The sequence below is a fragment of the Paramisgurnus dabryanus genome, chromosome 24 (genome assembly GCF_030506205.2).
Source record: "Paramisgurnus dabryanus chromosome 24, PD_genome_1.1, whole genome shotgun sequence".
In the NCBI taxonomy this organism is placed as follows: domain Eukaryota; kingdom Metazoa; phylum Chordata; class Actinopteri; order Cypriniformes; family Cobitidae; genus Paramisgurnus; species Paramisgurnus dabryanus.
This window is the reverse complement of record NC_133360.1, coordinates 4,665,286-4,689,506: the sequence shown is the minus strand read 5'-3', so window position 1 is coordinate 4,689,506 and position 24,221 is coordinate 4,665,286. Positions and strand designations below refer to the sequence as shown.

General features: G+C 40.3%; 1 protein-coding gene across 2 annotated transcripts in view; it reads right to left on the bottom strand.

The window, feature by feature from the left end:
- Window positions 1–24,221, bottom strand: part of LOC135721226 (uncharacterized) — a 165,508-nt gene that overhangs the window by 38,025 nt on the left and 103,262 nt on the right. The window contains exon 8 of one of the 2 annotated variants that reach the window (XM_065243417.2): window positions 9,391–9,684. The exons of the other annotated variant lie outside the window; for it this stretch is intronic. Within the exon in view, the coding sequence (XP_065099489.1) occupies window positions 9,391–9,684 (294 nt within the window). The remainder of the gene's footprint in view (window positions 1–9,390; window positions 9,685–24,221) is intronic. 2 annotated transcript variants of the gene reach the window in all.

Here is a 24,221-nt window from a genome sequence, read left to right as displayed (position 1 = left end):
TCTGTGACTAGAGGTCACTGTTTAGCAAAAAAAAAAACGTACATCCGAGTTAACGAGACTGAGGGAAGTTAGTGAGGGAAGGTCATTAAAAACCGAACTGGAACGCAGACATCACCTAAACTCACTCTGGTGATGTCTAATCTCATCTGTAATATATTATCAAAAGCATTTTAACCTGATGTTAACAGTAGCACACAAACAGCAGGGTCACACAATCTGACGGACAGTAACAACATCTTACCGAAATCTGTGACCTCTCTCTGTTCTCTGAAAAGGGCTTATTATTATACTCTAGGATGGGTCAAAGATTGGTAGCAACATTGATTTTGATACATTGTTATTTTTTGAACTGGGTCAGATTTTATACAAAACTCACACTTAAGGCCAAAATGACACCTTCCCAAAAACTGCTCTAAAAATATCACATACATCAATATTTTTTCCACTTTAAACTAGTAAATCTTTTAAACTACTTCTGCCTGAAACATGCATATCAAATATTAATGAAATTTGTGGAAAAATCAATCCTTTATATGCCAATATGTTAACATTAATCGAACCACAGTGTTCGGCTGATGTCGTGAAACCTTTTGTGGGACATCGTAGCCCAGATAGTGACCTGTCTTGATTTCTCACCCCAGAGACTGAGGGCTGATTCATTTTTTATCTGTAAACACCGGTCAGAATGAGCAGCCCCCCACATAAGCCTGCAGTTTCTCTGTCTCAAGATCTCTTCAGTCTGCGATTGTCTCCCATGTAGGTTTGTCATGGCCCAAATATGCTGCAGGATTTCATGCATCAACATCAATGAAAAGCTTGAAGTCAGGGCACTGATTCGGGCAGTGGCGTGTGTGAGCCCTGGGATCAAATCTCTGGCTGCTGGGAAGTAGCGGAGCATCTCCATGTTTGTGGGAGACCAGAAGAATTTTCAATATTTGACGTCCATCCTGACGCCACTTCATCCATCTCCTCTCCGCTCTCACCTTCTGACAAGTCTTCTGAAGATCCCTCTAATGAATTAGACTCCAGCTGGTCTACTTCCACCTCTGAGGCCTCCGTGTCGACCTCAGAATCCTCGGAGGAAGATGAGGAGCCATCCTCGCTCTTGAAGTGCATGTATATTTCTAGAGCCTTATGTGTGCTGTAATGCCTTGCCATTTTCACTACTTCTGCTATACTGTTCAAACTTATAGCATTTTACTTGCATAAACAACATGAGCGAGAATTAAAATGAAGATTGATTTTGTTTCGGTTCTGGCCTCTCATCGTTTTTATTACTAAATTAGTTTATAATGCAGAATGTGCCCTTCAAAGACAGAAGAATTTGGATATGTTGAATATGCCCCCCTGCCCCACTCAACACCGACTCCACCCCGACATCACCACCACCCCCTTACCACTCAGACACACTTTTTTTACACGCACACCAATTTTCAACATTAAAGGTTTATCTTTTCAGCAGCTATGCGGTCCGCAGAAAACAGCAAAAATTGTGACATTTTGATGAATGCATGAAAAGGTAAAAAGTAGCGCCACCTGGTGGACAAGTATAAAAATTAAAACTTCAAGGCCAGTAGTTTAAAATGATATATTGACATAAAGGTATGTATTAGTTTATGTTAAGATAAATGGGGGGTCAAAAATGGTAGTTATAATGGTTTTCAATGGGGCATTTTTTGTCCCTATCACATGTGTCAGTTTTTGCTTAGGTTAGCCATTTTAAGCTAATTTAAAAAACTGAAACCAAAATTCTAAAATTTATCAAAAATGATTCACCTCTGGCAATTCTGGGCAATATTCAATCATCACAGTCAAGATGGTTTAAAAATTAAAATAGCACAAAATGTCCCTTAAGGGTTAAACAAACCATAAGAAACATGCACCAGACATGTGTGGTTGTGTTGCTAAATGTGAAATTGGTGTGTTGACTTGGTTCTTTGCATCTTGTCTTTTGTGTCTGTGATCAGGTGTTAAAGTAGCATGTAACATTTGTACACGTAATGATTTCTTTTTCTTTCTTTATAATGTTTCAGTATTAAAAAGTATTGTATCTAATTCTTATTCAAATATATTTTCTTTAATTTGATATGGGGAGTCGTATGGAGATTTAGTTACCTTTTTATTTTACAATAAGTTAATCCCTGTTTTTCTGTTAGGTAGGGAGTGAAGGGTAGCATATGTTGTTTATTTATTTATTTTACCTGGGTAGGTTATTTAGTTTTCCTTCCATTAGTAAGTCTCTTATGTTTGTTGTTTTGGTGACCTTCTCCTGAAGATTGAATAGCCTACCCCCATTTGTGCTATGTCTAAGTATAATAAATATTTTCAAGTTTACGACTGGTGTTTGGCTCACATTTCTGGGGCAGGGGATTGAAGGGAATACTCCACGACCATTTTTATTTAAGTTTATTTAATCATGTTACTCTCTCCCAACCCTAGACGGGGAGAACTTGTAACAAAACTCAATCTTTCAGATTCTCTATCAGTATATAAATCTAAGTACAATTATAATGTTATAGATGATGAATTTAATGAATCCCTTATGGGCAAAATTACTTTAATAAAATCAAATATTCAATACTGATAGTATAATTCACTATAATATTCAGTCAGTGTATTAAACTCTTAAATATAAGATACAGTTGTTTTCAAAATCATATCAGTCCAACATCACTGATATTCACGGAGCAATTCATTTTTTTTTTCAATTTTTGATTCAAACAATTCTGAAAACAAAGATAAAACAATCGAGGTAAAACCATGATTGTGTAATTAAAATAAAAAATTGTGTTTCCTGTACCGATGTGTTTGTTTGCACTTTGAAGTCACCACTGCTTTAACACATGTAGCTTATTGCAACACTTACTTAAATGGATAGTTCACTTTAAAATGAAAATCCTGTCATCATTTACTCATCCTCATGTTGTTCTAAACCTGTACGAATTTCTTTTTTCTGATGAACACAAAAGAAGATATTTTGAGAAATTATGCTAAACACACAGCAGATAGTGACCTTTGACTTCCATAGTAGGAAAAAATATTTTGGAAGTATTAAAATAAATGATGAAGAAAATATTTTGATAAATGATGGTAAGCACACAATTGAACGTACCCATTAAATTCCATCATTTTTTTATTCCTACTATGGAAGTCAATGGTCACTATCTGATGTGTGTTTACCATCATTTCTCAAAATATCTTCTTTTGTGTTCATCAGAAAAAAGAAATTCATACAGGTTTAGAACAACATGAGGATGAGGAAAATATATAGTGTATGAATAATTTTAAGCTGACATCTGACCATTTTGTTTCATGGTCAGATGAAACAAAAAAATATATATTTTTTGCAGCAAACACTCAACATTAGTTTGGTGCACACAGGGGTAAAATGTACCCCATGTGTAAAATGAAATATACTGCTGTATCTTTAATGTTGTGGGCCTATTCTTCTGCTGTAGGTCCTGGACATCTTGATCAGATACATGGATCATGGATTCTATGAAATACCAACAGATAAAAAATCAAAACCTGACTGTCCCTGACTGGGCCATTGTTGCATCTTCCTTCAGGGCAATGATCCAAAACAAACATCAAAACTAACACAAAAAATGAGTCACTGAGCACAAAACGAAGCTTCTGCCATGACAATCCCAGTCACCTGACCTGAACCCTAAAGAAAATGAGTGGGGTGAACTGAAGAGAAGAAGCACCAACATGGAGCTGGAATCTGAAGGATCTGGAGAGATTCTGCATGAAGGAATGGTCACTAAACTCTTGTCAGGTGTTTTCCAAACTCATCAGGCATTATAGGTGAAGACTCAGAGCTGCTCTCTTGGGAAAAGGAGGTTGAAAAAAGAATTTAATAAAAGGGTATGATTAATTGTGAGCAGTGTGTATTAGAGAAAAATATTTCTCTCAGTATTAGATTTTTCACCCATTTTAAATTATTATTCCCCAATGAAAGGTTGGATTTTTATAGATTTTTAAATTAAAGATCAAAAGTATTAACGATGCAGATTTATTTTCAGAGCCTTCTTTGGTCATATTTACAAAGGGTATGAATAATTTTGAGCTTGACTGTAAATACACACACACACACACACACACACACACACACGCACGCGCGCACACACACGCACACACACGCGCGCACACACACGCGCGCACACACACACGCACGCACGCAAACACACACACGCACACACACACACGCACGCACACACACACACACACACACACACACACACGCACACACACACACACACACACACACACACACACACACACACACACACAAACACACACATTAATAGCAGCCTGCCTGCCTGGCTTTTGATGTATATTTGCATTGAATAGAGAGGCTTATTGTACTGCATTGCACTAATATAGATATTTAAATATATATACACTCACCGGCCACTTTATTAGGTACACATGTCCAACTGCTTGTTAACGCAATTTTCTAAACAGCCAATCAAATGGCAGCAACTCAAGGCATTTAGGCATGTAGACATGGTCAAGACGATCTGCTGAAGTTCAAACCAAGCGTCAGAATGGGGAAAAGGTGTTTTAAGTGATTTTGAGCGTGGCATGGTTGTTGGTGCCAAACGGGCTGGTCAGATTATTTCAGAAACTGCTGATCTACTGGGATTTTCACGCTCAACCATCTGTAGGGTTTACAGAGAATGGTCAGAAAAAGAGAAAATATCCAGTGAGTGGCAGTTCTCTGGGCGCAAATGCCTTGTTGATGCCAGAGGTCAGAGAAGAATGGCCAGACTGGTTTTAGCTGATAGAAAGGCAACAGTAACTCAAATAACCACTCGTTACAACCAAGATATACAGAAGAGCATCTCTGAACACACAACACTTCGAACCTTGAGGCGGGTGGGCTACAGCAGCAGAAGACCACACTGGGTGCCACTCCTGACAGGTAAGAACAGGAAACTAAGGCTACAATTCACACAGGCTCACCAAAATTGGACAGTAGAAGTGGGAAAAACGTTTTTAGGTCTGATGAGTCTTGATTTCTGCTGCGACATTCAGATGGAGGGTCAGAATTTGGTGTCAACAACATGAAAATATGGATCCATCAACGGCTCAGGCTGCTGGTGGTCGTATAATGGTGTGGGGGATATTTTTTTTGGCACACTTTGGGCCGATTAGTACCAATTGAGCATCGTGTCAACCCCACAGCCTACCTGAGTATTGTTGGTGACCAGGTCTATCCCTTTATGATCACAGTGTACCCATCTTCTGATGGCTACTTCCAGCAGGATAACGCACCATGTCATAAAGCGCAAATCATCTCAGACTGGTTCTTGAACATGACAATGAGTTCACTGTACTCAAATGGCCTCCACGGTCCCCAGATCTCAATCCAATAGAGCACCTTTGAGATGTGGTGGAACGGGTGATTCCCACCATGGATGTGTAGGCAACAAATCTGCAGCAACTGCGTGATACTATCATGTTAATATGTACCAAAATCTCTGAGAAATTTTTCCAGTACCTTGTTGAATCTATGCCACGAAGGATTAAGGCAGATCTGAAGGCAAAAGTGGGTCCAACCCGGTACTAGTAGCATTTATGTGCTTGGTTGGGGATACAGACACGAGCTTCATACGAGCCCGCCTCTCTCAGGAGCACTCTGGATATGAGTTTGTGAGATATTCCACCCGAGACACTGCTCGGCCAAGTGCCAGCTGTAACAAGTTGCCCCAATTAGGTTTTGCTGCTTATACTCATAAAATCAGTAAGCACAGCGTGCCCTTCCTAGACACCCCTCTTTAAGCAGTGCCTGTAATGGTGTGAAGCAATGACTACGACCCAGTCTACCTTTGCAGCAGTGAGCAGATGAAGGAGAAGCGGGCTGTCTACCCCAAGGGTTTTCATGCTGGTGCCTTGGGTGTGTAGTGGCCGGGCACAATTAATTATCTTAAGCGAGAGAAGCGGCCGAATAACTCGCCTATTATAGACCCTTTCCAAACACGTGACCTAGACCACGTGACGACGCCATGCTGGACGGCAAAATCACTGACGCACTAGGTTGATTAGTAATAGACGAGCGGGATTTTTGATTAGTTTTAAACAGTTTAAATATATATTACACTAAAATACATGGCTTCTTATATTAAGGAAGTTGTTGTGCCGTTATCGGTCGAGGTAGGGCATTTGGCAGGTCCTCACAAAAAGCGCTATTTAGAGAAGTTAGAGATAGCGGGACTGGATACCGACACTTACCTTCTTCCTCCTTCAATTTTCACGGACCTCATTAAACGCCGAGTCTGCCTGACTTCAGCCCGCATGATTTGTACCACTATGTGGTAAACGGGATATCCCCATACACTGGTGCTGATCTTAAGGCTTTTAAAAGTCTGCAGAGTTGCCAACTTCTGAGTTCAGCTTGGAGTGAGATTTTTTTTGGGGGGTGGGGGTTTGTGGTAATAATTTTTTATATAAGTCCTAACCATTTGCCAATTGATAATAGTGTGGATTTTAGCTATTTTAGTTAAATAGTTGGAAAAGACTGCATTAAAATGGTTCACAATACAAATCGAATCATATTTTAGAAATTAAATTGAAATAAAAGCTTTTACTGAGTTTAAATGCCTGAGATTAGAGTCTTTACTATTATTTTATACACTTCTATTATGCTTTCCTTGTGATAAAAGTGCCAAAAAAGTTCTTAAAATCTAATGAATAGGCTACTGGTCTCTGTAAAATGTATAACTGCAGATAACAGCAGCTTTGATTCAGTTTATCCACTGAGAAAGAGAAGCGTAAAGTGATGATTTGTGATTGTTGATAGAGGGACTGTCACAATAAAATAAACCAAATGAGTAGTTTATATTAAACTAAAGCAACAGATAATGTGTATGTCAAGACCATTATATTTCGTATATATTATTGTTTATAGATGTCAAATATCAATTGACTTTTTCTCTTTTATTAAAACCTGACACCGCAAACATCACGCAGGCTTGTACTGCTTGCAAACATGCACATGCGAGTGATGGTTGATTAAAATTGCTGTTTTCTGAGGGTATCTGCGTGCTAGGAATCCGGGCAGGTCTCTGCTTTTCATCCAGACCTTGACGCTTTGTGTGTTCGACTGCGGCGGAGCTGACTGATCGGCGTATGACATCAGAGTAACGCGAGAGCAAAGGTAAAGGCGGACCCTTTTGTAACATTTCGACTTGCTCTCGCGGTACTCTTCTGTCCTTGCTGCCGAACTTCCTGCGCAGCGCCACATAAAGTGAAATGCTCTTTGACTCTTTGCAGCAAAGTACCAGCAACATGAGAAGTGGTGGCACGCAAAAGACAATGAAGGTACGCTAAAATATAAAAGTGTCAGTACTGCGAGCACTGGTTTAGCTACTTACATCGTGAACATGGATGTGTGGCATGAGAATGGGGTCAATTGCGTGGGTTTCACGGTGAATGCGTTGGCAGCTATAAAATGTATGGTGTCACTGCAGCATTAAACAATAACATTCATGTAAAAATAATGTATTTATGCCACTTTTCTGTAATGGTAGGTGCATCATAGCAACACGAAATAACCATTTTATGACCCTAACGAACACAAACACGTACTTGTTCGGCTTGCCGTCCGTCTACAACATAGCACTTCCGCCGTCCGTCATGGCGTCCATGATTCGCGCGAGTAGAGCGTGACGTCACGTGCAAGGGGTCTATAGTGCCGTCATGGGCTGTATATGCCCTTAAGGGACTACGTGCCTAAACCACCCTCAGCGCAGTGAGAGCGTAGACGGTTGCATTCTACCTTCCCATCTAGCTGATGTGAGCTGTGTTAATCTAACTTAAATATTGTTTTAATGATAGAGCCAAAGTAAAAAGTGCTAGGTTGTGCCCCGATCTCCGCTACTAGCCAAGGTAACGTCTTATACAAGCTAAATGTTAGAACAGTAAAAACGTAGTATTTTGCATATTTATGTATGGTTTACTAATTTTCTATTTGTCTTCTGCATTTGTTATTAATGTCAATGACAACAAGAATAACTTCAGAGAAAAAAACACCCACACAACAAACTAAATACATGGGGTATTAAAATAAACAAACAGCACAAGAGAAACAAATAATGGACAAATAGATTTCTAAAACGTAGTCAATAGTCATTTTTGCTTTGTTCTTTACATCCTCTAAAGTTTTAAGATACTAACTCAAAATATCCAAGTAAATTTTTTTGACAATTGACATGAATATAAAATGGTAAAAACAGAGAACAGAACTCTGGACGTCACAGCTATCAGCACTCCTGCAGTCTCACTGAGATCTCATTTGCATCTCTTATTTTACCTGACACTTTAAGACAACATTACAAAGACATTAATATATAACTAACGTGATTAGCCTCAGGCCCGGATTAACACAGTGTAGTGCCCCAGGGTGACCACATTTGAAGTGCCCCCCACCAATTTTTTTTTTTAAACTCTAGTCATTCAGGGCTTCAGACTAACTTTTTTGTTATTAGGAGTAGCCTACTGTAGCCCCAGATTAAAAATTTTAGGAGCGCAAGCAGAAAATTTAGGGCACAATGTAAGTTAGCCTGTAAAGCAATTATTCACATTTTCCCCAAAATAACTGCATTACTGAAGAATACTAAATAGACTTAACTCTATGCAGTTGCTGCACATGTCATTATGCACAAATGATAAAACGTTCAGAATAGGAAGTTATGAAGCAAAGTTATAAAAGTTAAGCTATATCCAAATAGCATATTGTAATGAGATGAGTGGCATGGCAATATAAATACTTGTATCCTTTACACGTTTAATCTTTTATCCAGTTTTTCTTAACTGGGCACTGATATAGACCTTTATTTTCATCTTTAATGTTTTTGGTGTTAATGTATAGTTCTCCCACTCTACTTTAATCTATCATCTTTGCTATGTGTCTAGTTTTAAACCCACGCATGCACATCTTCTGACTGAGTGAGATGTGTTGACTTTACCTGGGCTGTGTAGACCCATTGGTAGATTCAACTGAGCGCAGTTGATGCATCATGAAAATGAGCGGTTAAAACCACAGTCAGAGGTTAAAACCCGATCGGGCATTCCGTAATTTTTCCGCGCTCTATGACTGAAGGAAGTAGTCCCCATCCTGAGATTTCACCGGAAATAAGTCAAGCACCGCGGTGCATAGAGTCCACAGTGGATAAAGTTAATTATTTTAATATGACAAGTGTAAAAAGTGACTTTAGCTGCAGATAAAATCAGGTTTAAACAGAAGATAAATCAAAAGTTAAACATAGTGAGTCTCCACGGTAAGTTAATAGTCATAAATAACTCTTATATCTTTAATATACTGTCAACAGAGTACAGATGATAATAAAATCATTATTACACTGAAAGATTTCAGTTACTCACCTCTGACAAACACACTGAATCTCTTGTCTAATGTTTCTCCTCCTCTGGTGATTCTTAGTGTATAAACTCCTGTGTTTTTCTGTCTGAAGTCATTGATGGTGAGATCTCCAGTCTGATGATTCAGCTCCATTTTATCAGCACGATATATACTACAACCTTGTTTGAAAGGTTTGATTTCAGCTATGAGAGTTTCTCCAAATCTCCACTCTATCAGATCAACTCTCTGTATGTCAGTAACTTTAGTTTTCAGATCGACAGATTCTTCTTCATTCACTTCCAATGTTTTTGTTTCATCTGTAACAGCAGCAGACAGAAACAGAAACAAAATTCAGGTGATTTTCATCTATTACGTGTCTTATTTACTGATTATAAACATAAGTTTTTCACTGAAATATAAATCTGAAGGATTAAATGATTAAACACAGCAGATGAAACGAATAACAAACGATCAACACGTGTGACCCTGGGCCACAGAATCAGTCATATGGTGATATTTATACATTATCTGAAAGCTGAATAAATAAGCTTTCCATTGTTGCATGGTTTGTTATGATAGGACAATTCACCTCTGAAGTTGTCCAATGAAAGTCCTGGCAACACATTACCAATGAACACCAATGGTTTAGTGCAGGGGTGTCAAACTCAATTTCATCCCGGGCCACATCAGCATTACGGTTACTCTCAAAGGGCCGGTTGTATTTGAACGACTGTATGAATGTATCAACTCTTTTATTACTGTACATTGCATAATTTTCTCTGCATTTGCTTACTATTGGTTTTGTTAATAACTCAATTAATACCTAGCTTTGAAAGTAGAAGCCCAGGCAAATAATGACAAAGTGTATAGAGTACAACCATTCTAAAGTGACAAAAACACATGTTGTATGTGAGTACAGTACACTCAAAATGTTCTGTTATCCTTCATTCTACAGGTAAGAAAATGAGAGGCATTTTTAGATACCAATAAAGAGTTTTACAATCTCCACCACAATAGACACATATACTCTGGCTTGTCATTTCTTGCCCTCTTTACAAAAAAGCTGTGATTTTTTTACCTGGCTTGACTGACGTCTCATGAGTTCAGTTGTAGGCTACAGATCAATAGTTTCAATCGTTTATTAAAAGTAATCAGTTCAGATGAGTCATTAGTTCGCGTATTTAGCGGGAATAGACGTGTTGTAAACTAATCCCAGCTGGACATCGCGAAACATTTCTGTAAACGAGACGGAAAACATTTTCTCGCTGGATGCGCCTGAGCGTGCGCAAGAGAGGAAACGAAAGAACGAGCAGATAGGCTACTGTCTGTTTCTAAATCCAAAGGCTGCAGCCTGCGGAGTTCGCATATGCAGCGACATCAAGCCTGGTTTATTTAAGTTAACTGACCATTACATAAGTCATACGCATATTACAACTATTTACTATTAACGAAGAATAATATTTAACTTTATAATTGTTAATATTCTGAAACAAGACAGTCTTGATGACGTATACAGCCTGGAAATGGGACCTCCGGACGCCGCAGCCTTCGCATTAAGACATAGCCACGCTAGTTGGGTCTTGAGTTTGACACCCCTGGTTTAGTGTATCTACTGGTTGTAATGAGATTGAGGAAGGTAGATAAAACTAAAGCAGATATTTTAGGCTTTATAGACACCAAAGTTGAATGCAATGTTCGAATTAAAAGGGGGCTGGGGTGGTCCCAGGCCTCCTATAAGCATTGAGAGACCCCTTAAAAAGCAAAACATATAATAATAATAAACTTTATTTTCTATAGCGCCTTTAAATGTAGATCTCAAAGCACTGAACAACAACAAATAATATTCAAATAATACACACGTATACAGAACAATGCAACAACAAATTAAACCATATAAAAAAAAGAATAAAGCTAACCTAAAAAATTCGTTTTGAGGAGAGACTTAAAAAAAGCTAAGAGTATTAGCTTGCCTTAAGCCCGGTATACACTGTGCGATTTTAAAAAGTCCTTTAGGATTGTTGCTTGCCACACTGTGCGATCAAGATCGCAGTTAAGTCCATGTCACACTATATGATGTCAGTTTCCATCAATGTCAGACTGTACGAGTTTAAAGACTTTTTAAAATGCGTCCGCAGTTTTACGTCATCGATCAACGACGGCTGGGCGAACACACGCTAAAGCGAAGGCTAGCAAACCAAAACATCTATCATTCATTTTAATCATGACTTGTCTAAAGCATAAAAGAAGAAAAAAACGAAGGAGACGAGTACCTGGCATTTGTATTTCCAGTGCGATTTCTCTCCAGGCTGCTTCATTTTTATCCTATACAGTGGCGATGACACGTTGTACAAACACTCTTTATCTTTCCATAACTCCACAAGTTTCTCTTTCTGCAGTACAGTCTATCTGGCTCTTTTTGACATTTGTCTGCGTTGATTTGTTGTTGTCGCCGCACTAAATGTGTCATCGGGTTCTGTGCTTCTATTGGTTATTGAGCTGCCGGTTGTCGTAGGGAGATGTCACACAGCAGGATTGTCTCACAAAATTTCTGACACTGCCAGAATTTTGTCGGAGGATAATTTTGATCGCAACGGTCATTAATCGGCTGTCTGTGAACATGTCAAACTAGCAATCAAAGACGGCAGATTTTAGCCTAGGATTCCAGAAATCTTTTAGGATTTCAAAATTTGTCCCAGACAGCTAAATCGTAGCTAAAATCTCACAGAGTGCACCGGGCTTTATTTCAATAGATAAGGAGTTTCATAGTTTTGGAGCCAATGAAGAAAAAGCCCTGTCGCCCATCGATCTTAAACAGTTAAAAGGCCAGTTTCAGAAGAGCGAAGGTCACGTGATGGAGTATAAGGAATTAAAAGCTCGGCCAAATATTGAGGTGCCAACCCATGCAAAACCTTGTAAGTAAGCATAAAAATTTTAAAATCAACTCTAAAACCAACAGGGAGCCAATGTAAAGACTCCATGACTGGGAAAATATTTCAAGATACTAACTCAAAAATATCCAAGTAAAAATGTTTTGACAATTGACATGAATATAAAATGGTAAAAACAGAGAACAGAACTCTGGACGTCACAGCTATCAGCACTCCTGCAGTCTCACTGAGATCTCATTTGCGTCTCTTATTTTACCTGACACTTTAAGACAACATTACAAAGACATTAATATATAACTAACGTGATTAGCCTCAGGCCCGGATTAACACAGTGTAGTGCCCCAGGGTGACCACATTTGAAGTGCCCCCCACCATTTAAAAAAAAAAAACTCTAGTCATTCAGGGCTTCAGACTAACTTTTTTGTTATTAGGAGTAGCCTACTGTAGCCCCAGATTAAAAAATTTAGGAGCGCAAGCAGAAAATTTAGGGCACAATGTAAGTTAGCCTGTAAAGCAATTATTCACATTTTCCCCAAAATAACTGCATTACTGAAGAATACTAAATAGACTTAACTCTATGCAGTTGCTGCACATGTCATTATGCACAAATGATAAAACTTTCAGAATAGGAAGTTATGAAACAAAGTTATAAAAGTTAAGCTATATCCAAATAGCATATTGTAATGAGATGAGTGGCATGGCAATATAAATACTTGTATCCTTTACACGTTTAATCTTTTATCCAGTTTTTCTTAACTGGGCACTGATATAGACCTTTATTTTCATCTTTAATATTTTTGGTGTTAATGTAGGTAGTTCTCCCACTCTTTTAATCTATCATCTTTGCTATGTGTCTAGTTTAAACCTTCTGTAGCATCTGGCTGGATTGGCAGAACCGGATCATATCTGATACTTGGATTGCAGAATAGCTAGTATATATGATATGATGTGTTAACCCCCCATGCCCTGGCTAGTTTCTGGATTTATACATCAAAGAGGCTATAGTCAACCCCAACCATCTCAGTGGAACATTTTACGACCCTCTTTTGAAGCTCAACAGAGAGCTGATAAGGTGTGAATGGTCCTGCAGAGACCTAAGGAATGTCTTGGAAAAACTCTTTTAGGTCTTGTCTGTAAATACATTTATGCATGTGTGATGTATGTGGGTTCCCTCTTTTATAAACTGCTTTTTATATTCAAATAACTTGTATTCTCATGTACAATTGTGTTTTTTAAGTCTAGATTACCTCTGACAAATAGAGATGTTTAGTTTGTTATCCATACATCGGAATGAATCACAACTTAATGCCTGGTAGGGTGTCCCATCTGTAATTTCCTGCTCGACAACTGACGTCATCAGAAAGAGACGCTGAGAGAGATAGAGACGCTGAGAGAGAGACGAGGAGAGGAGTCGCAAGCCCGAAGCTCTGTTGAGCTTATCAGTTAAATCCTTTTTTTCCCTATCTTATTCCTATCTATATAATATAACTTATTAGTTTATCTTAGGAATACTTTACCTTGACGATTACTGAATTGTATTACTAAGCAAAACGATTTTATCACTAGTAACACCCAGTGTTAGCATATAGCCCGCTAGCATCACCAGTTGGTTCCGGCTAAAGCTAGCATTTTTTACCGTCTGTTTACTTAAACCTTCCTTCGTTGGCGATCTAATGGCGGATTCATCCGATGTATGCTTTTCTGACCTCTCCACACCAGATCTGGAAGCTGTGAAGGAGGTGCTGCCCGGCCTTTACAGAGTCAACGTGCCTCACATCACCCTGACCACAGACGCTCGTAGGGGGCCGAGGCGTGCTGCGAGCGAGCACCCGTCTCGATGCAGCTTCACGGACCGCGTTCGGGCGAACGGAGACGCCATCGCCCAGCATGAAAACGGTAAGACTCCGCTTGTCATTGTAACCTGCACTACTTGCCACATGTACAGTTTAGCTTCTTCCGTCAGCATAGAGGGGTTTACATGTGCTAAGTGTATTGAAGTAGTAAGGCTGACAGAGAAGGTTGCAGAACTAGAAGCGTGCATCCGAACGCTAGTTAAGGACAGTAAGACCGCTAATGTTAATGTTACAAACACTGTTTCGGGTGCGCCTAGTGTTAAGCGTAATACACATGGCTTGGTTCAGCCTTCAGAGTCAAGGCGGCTGACTAACTGGGTGACTGTCAGGCGGCATAGTCACATTCGGCACCCAAATCACGTTCCTGTTTTAATATCAAACCGATTTTCTCCACTCAGCAATACACCGGCTGAGACATCTGTTAAAGGTGCCCTGGTTATTGGAGATTCTATACTCAGGAACGCTGGCATTGAGGCACCAGCCACCATAGTCGATTGTATACCGGGAGCCAGAGCGTCTGACATTAGATCCAAATTAAAAGTGCTGGCTAATGCTAAACGTAAGTTTTCTAAGATTGTTATTCACGCCGGCACGAATGACACCAGACTCCGCCAGTCGGAGATCACCAAAGATACTATTAAAGAGGTGTGTGAAATTGCAAAAACAATGTCAGACAATGTAATTTGCTCTGGTCCCCTCCCCGCCTACCGGGAGATGAAACTTACAGTAGATTAGTTTCTCTTCATGGCTGGATGTCAAAGTGGTGCCCTCAGCATAACGTAGGGTTTATAGACAATTGGAAGCATTTCCGGGGAAGACCTGACCTGCTAAAGAGAGATGGCCTCCATCCGTCTCCGGAAGGAAGTGCTATACTCTCTAGAAATCTGACCAATAGTCTAACTTTTGATATTGTCTGACTATCCAGGGCCCAGGTCAGGAAACAGACAGATCGGCATACCCATTAGGGGTGGGAAAAAAAATCGATTCTTAGATGAATCGCGATTCGGACGTGGGACGATTCTGAATCGATTCACAAATTTCAAGAATCGATTCTTAAATGTTAGTTTACAAAATAAAACGTGACGTTATCAGAACCAAAAGGCGGAACTCAACTGGGGGAGCGGTGCTTCACACGGACAACTTAAGAGAGCGCGCACTGCACAAGCGCATAGCCGAGCTTACAAGAGCAGAAGAGAAAGAACACTTTAAATGCTTCTAGGATTATACTGCATATATCTCTACATTGAATTTAGGGCTGTCACCATTACTTTATTCTTTTTGAGTACATGTCGAGTACTCCTTAAAATAGCGGAGATGCGGTTTAGTGAAACAAACTAGAAAATTACAACTGTATCAGAAGCATACAAATCAGTGCTACGCTGCCTCTCTCTCTCTCGTTTGCTCGCTCACACACACAGTGCGCGTGCATCTGCTCCTGCGTGAGGCAAGAATGCGTGTCCTTGTGAATTTTGGAAGTTAAAGACGACTGAGCTGCAGTGGCCTGGCAAAACACAGTTGAGAAGGAAGGCGCAGCATTTAAAAAAGACCTGCATGTTTCACAACTAAAAGACCATAATGACAATTTCGCTCGTGGAGCAGCAGTTAATTATGTGTGATCTACCGGGATTGCCTTTGCGATCTACGTATTGGACACCCTTGCCCAAAACCATCCGCTGACTGTTTAGATATAACATGAATACTTCTGTAAAATATGCACATAGTTTGCTATTCAGTCGCTGGTTGCGCTGCATTATATAAATACAGTAATACTGCCAATCACTGTGTATAATGATGATGATTAGACGCTTAACGTAAGTCAGTTCGTGGAAGTTAATGCCGGTTAACATATAGAATTAATATGTCACGTTTAATTACTATTTTTACTGGTTTTAATGTCTTACAGAAACAGGACATATATGTATATAAGAATGACATTATTTATCCCTTAGTTGCATTAAAGTACAGTATATGACAGTTCAGAGACTACTAGCAAAAGCACAAACATTAACCTGGCTTTGAGAGCAAATGTGACGTAATGACGTCACAGATATGCAAAGTAGTACGCCAAGAATCGATTCTGAATCGAATCGGGACCCTAAGAATCGATTCTGAATCGATTCATGAGGGTCCAAGCGATTCCCACCCCTAATACCCATCAGTCTATTAGCTGCCTTGACATGTCAAGATCACATATATCCCAGCACATAGAGCCTTTTTTACCAGAGTACCAACACATCTCGACTGTGTCTGTTCCTCAAACAAATAAATACAGAGCACCGTTTACCTCGTCTCGTACAAATCTTATTAACATAAAATTAGAACACAATACATTAACAGATGAAACTCAAATGTTAAAATTCGGCCTTCTTAACATTAGATCGCTTACCAATAAAGAACCTATTACCAATGAAATAATTACTGACCAAAACTTAGATGCACTCTGTTTGACAGAGACCTGGCTTAAAGCAGACGATTACATCAGTTTAAACGAATCCACCCCAGAAGACTATTTTTATAAACACGTTCCTCGTCTAAAAGGGAGAGGGGGTGGTGTAGCTACAATATACAACAAAATGTTCAAAGTAAACCATAAATCTGAACTAAAACTAAATTTGTTTGAAATAATACTGTTAAATATGGAAATAACTGATCGTAACAACAAACAGCTTTCGTTCATTTTAGCTACCATATATAGGCCTCCGGGCCACCACACAGATTTTCTTAAAGAAATAACAGACTTCCTATCTGAGCTTACAGTCACTGTAGATAAAGCTCTTATCGTTGGTGATTTTAATATCCATGTGGATAACTCAAAAGATGCTTTAGGACGTGCGTTTATGGATGTTCTGAATTCTCTCGGTATTAAACAAAACGTGTCAGGGCCCACGGATACTCGTAAGCACACATTAGACTTAATTCTGTCACTCGGACTCAATATTAATGACATCGAAATATCACCCCAGAGCGATGCCGTTTCAGACCATTGCCTTGTGTCATACACAATACTTCTAGATAGGACCGCTCAGTCTACAACATGCTACAGATTAGCCAGAACAATAATTTCCACCACTAAAGATAGCTTTATTAGCACTCTTCCAGACCTGTCTCAAATGAAACATGTAGCAGATAACCGTGAAGATCTGGATATTATAATAGAAAACCTGAACAACGTTTGCTCTAGCACGATGGATGCCGTTGCTCCCATTAGAAAAAAGAGAATCAATGAAAAAACGCCAGCTCCATGGTATGACCATCATCAGTGTTGGGCAAGTTACTTCCAAAGTGTAATACATTATATATTACAAATTACTGTCATTTGAAAGTAATTAGTTACATTACAATAATACTGACTCTGAACTGTAATGAGTTACACTACTTTTGCGTTACTTTTGAGTTACTTTCATCAAAATAACAGAAGTATGACTAGGCATTATAAAATGTTAAAATGTAGTTTATTGATGCTTATAAATCTAAAAGTTATGTGTTGGCCCTCGAGCTTTGAATAGGCACAGTGAAGACTTATGGCAAAAAACAGTAACAATGACTGTCAGAGTCATAAACATGGAAAAATGATCTGGTAAAAGTCTGGTAAATGATGGTACACATACCAAACACAATAAAGCTAGAGCCCACTATAATGCAACCTATAGACTAATAACATGGCAAGACACGCAACCTCTTTTCATTTCTATTCTTTAATTCACTTTTAATTCAGATTCACAACACAAACCTGGCATGCACTGGGTTGACCCAACTTATCAAAAAGTGCTATTGGTGGATCAGGCCTCAAGGAATACAGCTAATTTCAGTACAATATAAGGATTACATGTAGGTTAACATATAATTGCTTAATAAAACACAGACAAACAGAGGAACACTACTTTTTGTTAAACAATGAATATAGGCTCCCATACAAAGGCTGGTAAAACTTTAAACAGTGATGTTTAAATGTACTATTTAAATAACCATGTTTAAGTCTACATTAATCATATGTTGTAGTTTAGGTTGCTGTTTGTAATAAAACTGTAGATAGCATAGGAATAGCCTATCAATTTTTTATGTATATGGACTGTAACCATAGCAACGTTAGCTTACCTTGTTATTGCTGGTGTGGTGAAATGGATTTTACTGGCAAGATTTCTAAAAGTCTCTTTACTTCTGAGGTTCAAGCAGCATGGGAGACCGATAGAAACTTTCTGTTACTTTTACTTAGTGCTCTCATTCGCAGAATTTTGCGTGTGCGGCGTTACCGGACTTGATTGCGACCACTTTAGTTAATGCTTATACAGCCGCGGACTTCCCAGATTCGGCTCTTTAAGAAACGCGTCAAATACAAAATTAAAGTAAAAATGAACATGCTGCATACAGCACCTGGAAACAGACATACGCTGCGTCCCAAACCGCCTACTTCCATACTATATAGTAGGCAAAGAGTACGAGAAGTAGTGCTTTTCGCCTACTATATAGTATGGAAGTATGCTGTTTGGGACGCAGCCATTACTATTTTACCCGCAGCTTTTTCCTGTGTGGATGCTGGTCACGCGCATTGGTCAAAAAAAAAAAAATAACACTCCTATTTTTGAAATGCATTGTTGTAACGCGCTCGTTAATAAGACTGTAACGAGTAAAATATTACCAAAATTTTATTAGTAATGCGTTAAATTACTGCGTTACAGCAAAAACTAATATATTACTGTAATATATTAGATTTTGTAATGCGTTACTCCCAACACTGACCATCATACTGCAGCCCTTAAAAAAGTAGCTAGAAAAATGGAAAGAAACTACCGAAGCACAAAGTTAGAGGTATGACTTCAGCATGGAAAGAGAGTGTTCAACTCTACAGACAGGCTATTAAAACCGCCAGATCTACCTATCTCAGTACGCTTATTAAAGAAAATCATAACAACCCTCGTTTCCTCTTTAGCACAGTTGCGAAACTGACTAGAAACAAAGAACAAACAGAAACCAATAGTAAACTCCAACACAATAGTAACGACTTCATGAACTTCTTTACTAACAAAATTATGTTTATTAGGGAAAACATAAACACTACGCAAGCAGCCACCACTCTACCCAATAGTACATTTACCACTAGATTATCATACGAACATCTTGGGCCCTATCTTGCACCCAGCGCAATTGACTTTGTCAGTGACGCATGTATCATTCGTATTTTGCACCAGCACACAGCGGGTTTTTCCCTCCACAGACGCACGTCGGCAAACTAGGGAATGAACTTGCGCTCCCTGGGCGGTTCAGCGCAAAAAAAGAGGTGTGTTCCGGCGCCTTGCAGTCTTTTGCAGTTTCAAAAAACAATTGCGCCACTGACCAGAAAAAAAAGTTTAAAGTCAGTGGCGCGTTGCTCATTATGCTATTTTAAGGGCGCATGCTTGACCATAATGTATAGCGTGCACAACGCGCATACACTTTGCATCTAATCTACACAGATGCAACAGTTATTTTTGCAAATCATAAATTGTTACACTAAAAATATTAATACACGAGATAAGGGGAATCATAGTGGTGAGCATTGTGGTGATAGTTTTTATTAATTGTGTGGCTGCGTTTAAAAATTCTATTAAAATATTTTCATAAGTTTCCTTTGTGTGGCTGTATTACGTTTATTTTATGTAAATAATAATTAAAATGTTTTCATAAGAAACCTTAATGTATATGAACTTGATTTGTAAGAGTACTTTGGGGTTGGACCTTGCTTGCGTTTCTTGGGTCCGATTTCAAAGCCCCCAAACCCTTTCAGCGGTGAGGGTGGACGCAGCGATGTCCTCTGCTGGCGTCAGGTCATGTGTAGAGGCAGATCCACCTCCCGTTACACGGCGTGCCCGATTTATGCTGGCAAGCTTGGGATTCCCCCGTCTCCTGACATCATTGTAGCGCTTGGCGCAACAATGGGGATGCCAGCTGATGAGACTGTGGCTATTTCAATGTTTAACCTATCACTATGTTTCACCTACGCTGATTTGGGCGGGTTTCTCTTATCCCCATACAAAACAACTTCTCTGTCTTCCACGGTTAAGAATTTAGCCGTAATGTTTGACAGCAATCTATCTTTCAATAGTCATATCTCCAACGTCTGCCGCACAGCATTCTTCCATCTTAGAAATATCTAAAAAATACGCCATATGCTGTCTGCATCAGATGCAGAAAAGCTTATCCATGCTTTTATGACATCTAGAATAGACTATTGTAACTCGTTACTGTAGCGATTCAGCGGCAGGAGGAGAATGGCGTCATTTAAAACACTATAAAACTCCGACCGAAATACTACGGGGATTCCCAAGGCAATATTAGATTTTAGCTCAAAAGGGAATATTATGTATAATTAACTCTAATTAACTATACTGTCAGGATCCCAAATTTTATTAAGTGTATTTAGTCTTGTTTGGTGCCAGGATCCTGACACCCCTGTATATGTGTTTGTGTGGAGAGTCACGTGACCTATGTGTTATGTGTGGCACGTGCTCTCCTGTCTTTAGTCTTAACCTTACCCTCCTGTTTCCTAATTATGTATGATTAGTTTCCTCACCTGTTTGTCATTGTCCCCTAATTAGTTTCCCTATTTATATGCCATTGTGTCTCTTGTCTTTGCCGGATCATTGTGTTTGTATGTTGTCAGGAGTCCGTCTAGTTTTGTCATGCCTGTTATTATTTCATTCTTGCCTTGTTTACCCCCTCGAGGGAGTTTCTGTTCATTAATAAAAGTCTTGTCCTGTCCACACGTGTCTGCGCTTGGGTTCATCTGCCTAAATCCCTGACAGTACGAACGAGCCAATTCTGAACCCAGCAGACATGAGCGAGTCTGATTCAGGGTGGTGGGATACCCTTGTTGCCGAGACCCGGGCTGGTGAGGGCCCCTTTCCGCCTCAGGGAGGACTCTCGGTGAGGGATTACGCCAGGTCGGTCGAGGGGATGAGGGGATTGTTTCCCGAGGTGTTGGCTAACTCCTATCTCGTCGCTGGCCTGAATGTTCTCCCTCCTTATCAGAAGCGGAGGGAACTGGTCCATCTCCCTTACCGGGAGATGGTGAACCGTCTCGGGGGACAGCAACCGGAGCGGAACAGCAGCACGCCACCTCCAAAGCTCCCGGGCAGCCCATTGTCCCCTATCCCAGAGGGACTGGTCATCGGAGTGTTGACGCATGAGGACCCAGCGCTCACCATCTCGACCCCAGAGAGCTTGTCTCAACCCATCAGTCTTCGAGGCAAATGAAAGAGGAGGATCTCCTGGGAGTCAACGTCAGAAGGGTCCTCCGTCGAGTCCGTCACTCCCTCTACTGTGCCCACTACACCGGCCACCGCGTCTGCGCCACGCCCGAAGAGGAAGAAGAGGAGAGGGTTGTCTGCTTCACAGCCTGTTCCTTCCTTCCTCGCCTCCGGACCGCCAGCGCTGCCCCAGCCGTCTGCGCAGCCTCATCCTTCTGCCCAACCATCTGCCCAGCCGTCTGCGGAGCCCCAGCCGTCTGCACAGCCCCATCTGTCTGCCCAATTGTCTGCACAGCCTGCACAGATCCAAACGTCTGCGCAGCCAGCGCTGCCACCCTGCCCTTGTCAGCCCAGTGACCCTGTCTTGTCATCCGTTTTCCCGTCCCAGCCAGTGTCTGTCTCTCCTGTTTCACCTGCCCCGTCAGTTGTTTTCCCCAGCTCACCCGCATCACCCTGCCCGTCTACCAGGCCTTCTTCCTCTGCCTCCGTGTCATCATTGGACTCTCTCCCCTACCTTGCCAGAGTTTGCCCCTTCCGGTCATGCCTCTCCCAGGCTGCCCACAAGACCCCCCTCTGCTTCACCCAGAAAGCCCAGGACACAGAACTCTCGCCGGCCATCTCGCATGAACTTTTGTGTTCCTCCACCTCCGTTCCCTTGTCTGTTCTTTTTGTTATGTAACCCGAACCCTTTTGTAATTTATGCCTGTCTGCCATTGTTGTTATTTGTTATGTTTTCGTGGGTCTTGTCTGTTTGTCGTTCTGTCCTGTCTCGTGTCTAGTGTGTTCCCTTGTGGGACGCCAGGTGGCGTCCCTGAAGGGGAGGGTTCTGTCATGATCCTGTCTTCAGGTCAGTTTTCTAGTCATAGTGACAGGATCATGGCAGCCCAATGTTTTGTGTGAGAGCACTGGCTTTGTTTTTCATAGCCATGTGCTTTCTGTCTCGTCTCTTGACCCCGCCCCCTTGTTTCCTCATTAATCATCCCATTATTATTTGAATCATGTCACCTGTTCCCCTCTTGATTTGTTCCCCTATTTAATGCCCTTGTGTTTGCTGTCCTGTGCTCGTTCGTCTGATGTTATAAATGTTGATACCAGTGTCTAAGCCTGTGGTTGTTTGATATTTCCTGTGAGTACCCAGTTTAGTGTAGTTCTAGTCTAGTCTTCTGTTATTTGTAAAGTACTTTGTTAGTCTTGTGTCTAGTCCAGTGTTAGTTTATTGTAGTTTATATCCTGTCTTGTTTTGCCCCCTTGTGGGTTGTTGTTTTTGCCCCTGTCTTTTTCAATAAAAGTCTTGTCCTGTCCACACGTGTCTGCGCTTGGGTTCATCTGCCTAAATCCCTGACACTATACAAGTTTATCAGGTTTTACCTGGCGTAGCAGAATTAATAATAACAATTAATTAATATGTTCGTCAACCGAAGACATATATCCATAATCGTATATTAACATCTAAGAAATGTTAATTTCATGGCCTTTAAAATTAACCTTCTCACTGATATACAGTGCTACTCGCAGCTTGTAGCTGGATCAAAAGGCAGATTAGTGACTTTAATTTCGTGAGCATTGAACACAGAAACAATTCAATTGTGAAAATGCAAAACCGGTTTATTAACTACAAACGAAGTACACACAACGACTAACTAAACATACAAACGAAAAACATATATGAAAGAGAAAGAATGGAAAATTAAGAGAGAGAGAGAGAGAGAGAGAGAGAGAGAGAGAGAGTAAAAGAAGGGCAATATCACTATAGACTTAACTTCTGCACAAATCATCAGAACTCTAAAAATCACCTTAATTAAAAGGGGCAATAACTTTTACAGCGAATGAACAAGCGATACTTGCGTTTGGCTTTTGTGAGGCACGTGTGTATGTCCAGCTGTATGGGCGCGTATGCGAGGAAGAGAGTTCCTGAGTTTGTGGTCACGTGACGGAGTCCTGAGGTGTCTGTAGGAGTTTTTCCTTTTTGGGTTAATCCGTCGGTCTGGTTAATCTGTGGCGATTAATTTGTCCAGTTTGTTGAAGTTTGTCCAAGTGTCAGGGTGCCCGTGAAAACTATCCGAGAGAGGGACAGGTCTCACAGCGAGCCAGGTGGGTGCCGCGGCCTCGCTGTTGAGCAGCCATGTGGCGTGCTGTGCGTGAGCTGTGTGCATCAATTAATTGGGGTGCAGGCCTCTTAACCTGAGTTTAGACCAACCCCTTGAAGTTCAGATGACCAATCCAAAAGGGTGTTGATAGAGTAGGAAAACTTTGTCTTTGTTTTACCAGACTCATTTCATAGATGGACTATGCTAAAGATTTTGTTAAATAATAATTTGGATTAATATTTAACAAGTTTGATATCAGTTATGGTAAGATGATGCACATCATTGATCAGGAAAGGAAAAGGGGATTATTAAGAGTGTAAACAAGGTATGGTTTGAAACACACATCAAATAGTAATCTCATGAATGTGAATTATGAGATATGCTAAGATGAACAAAGCATCCCTATAGTGTTACAAGAAAGTGGTTCATTACAGATACAAACATGCAATACAAGGATATATAATTTATACAATTTAAACCAATTTATTTTGGTCTTAGCTGTGATCTTAGACAGACACATTGTCATGTCAATGTCATGGCTGCTTCGTCTCTGCTCACGGTTTGAAGTTTGCTTTGAGGTGTTAATTTGCTTAGATTGGCACAATAAAACAGCCAGAGAGAGAGTCAATAGGTCTGGAAATGTGTGTTATCAGGAGATTAGGATCTTCTGATGAAAGCGTCCGAGCAGACCTGGTGACAAAACTCAATCTAGGGTCACAACATGAAACCGTTAACGACCCAGACTGAAGAGACCTCCAGTTGACGTCCAGCCAGATGTTACATTACTCGGGAGATGCAATGCA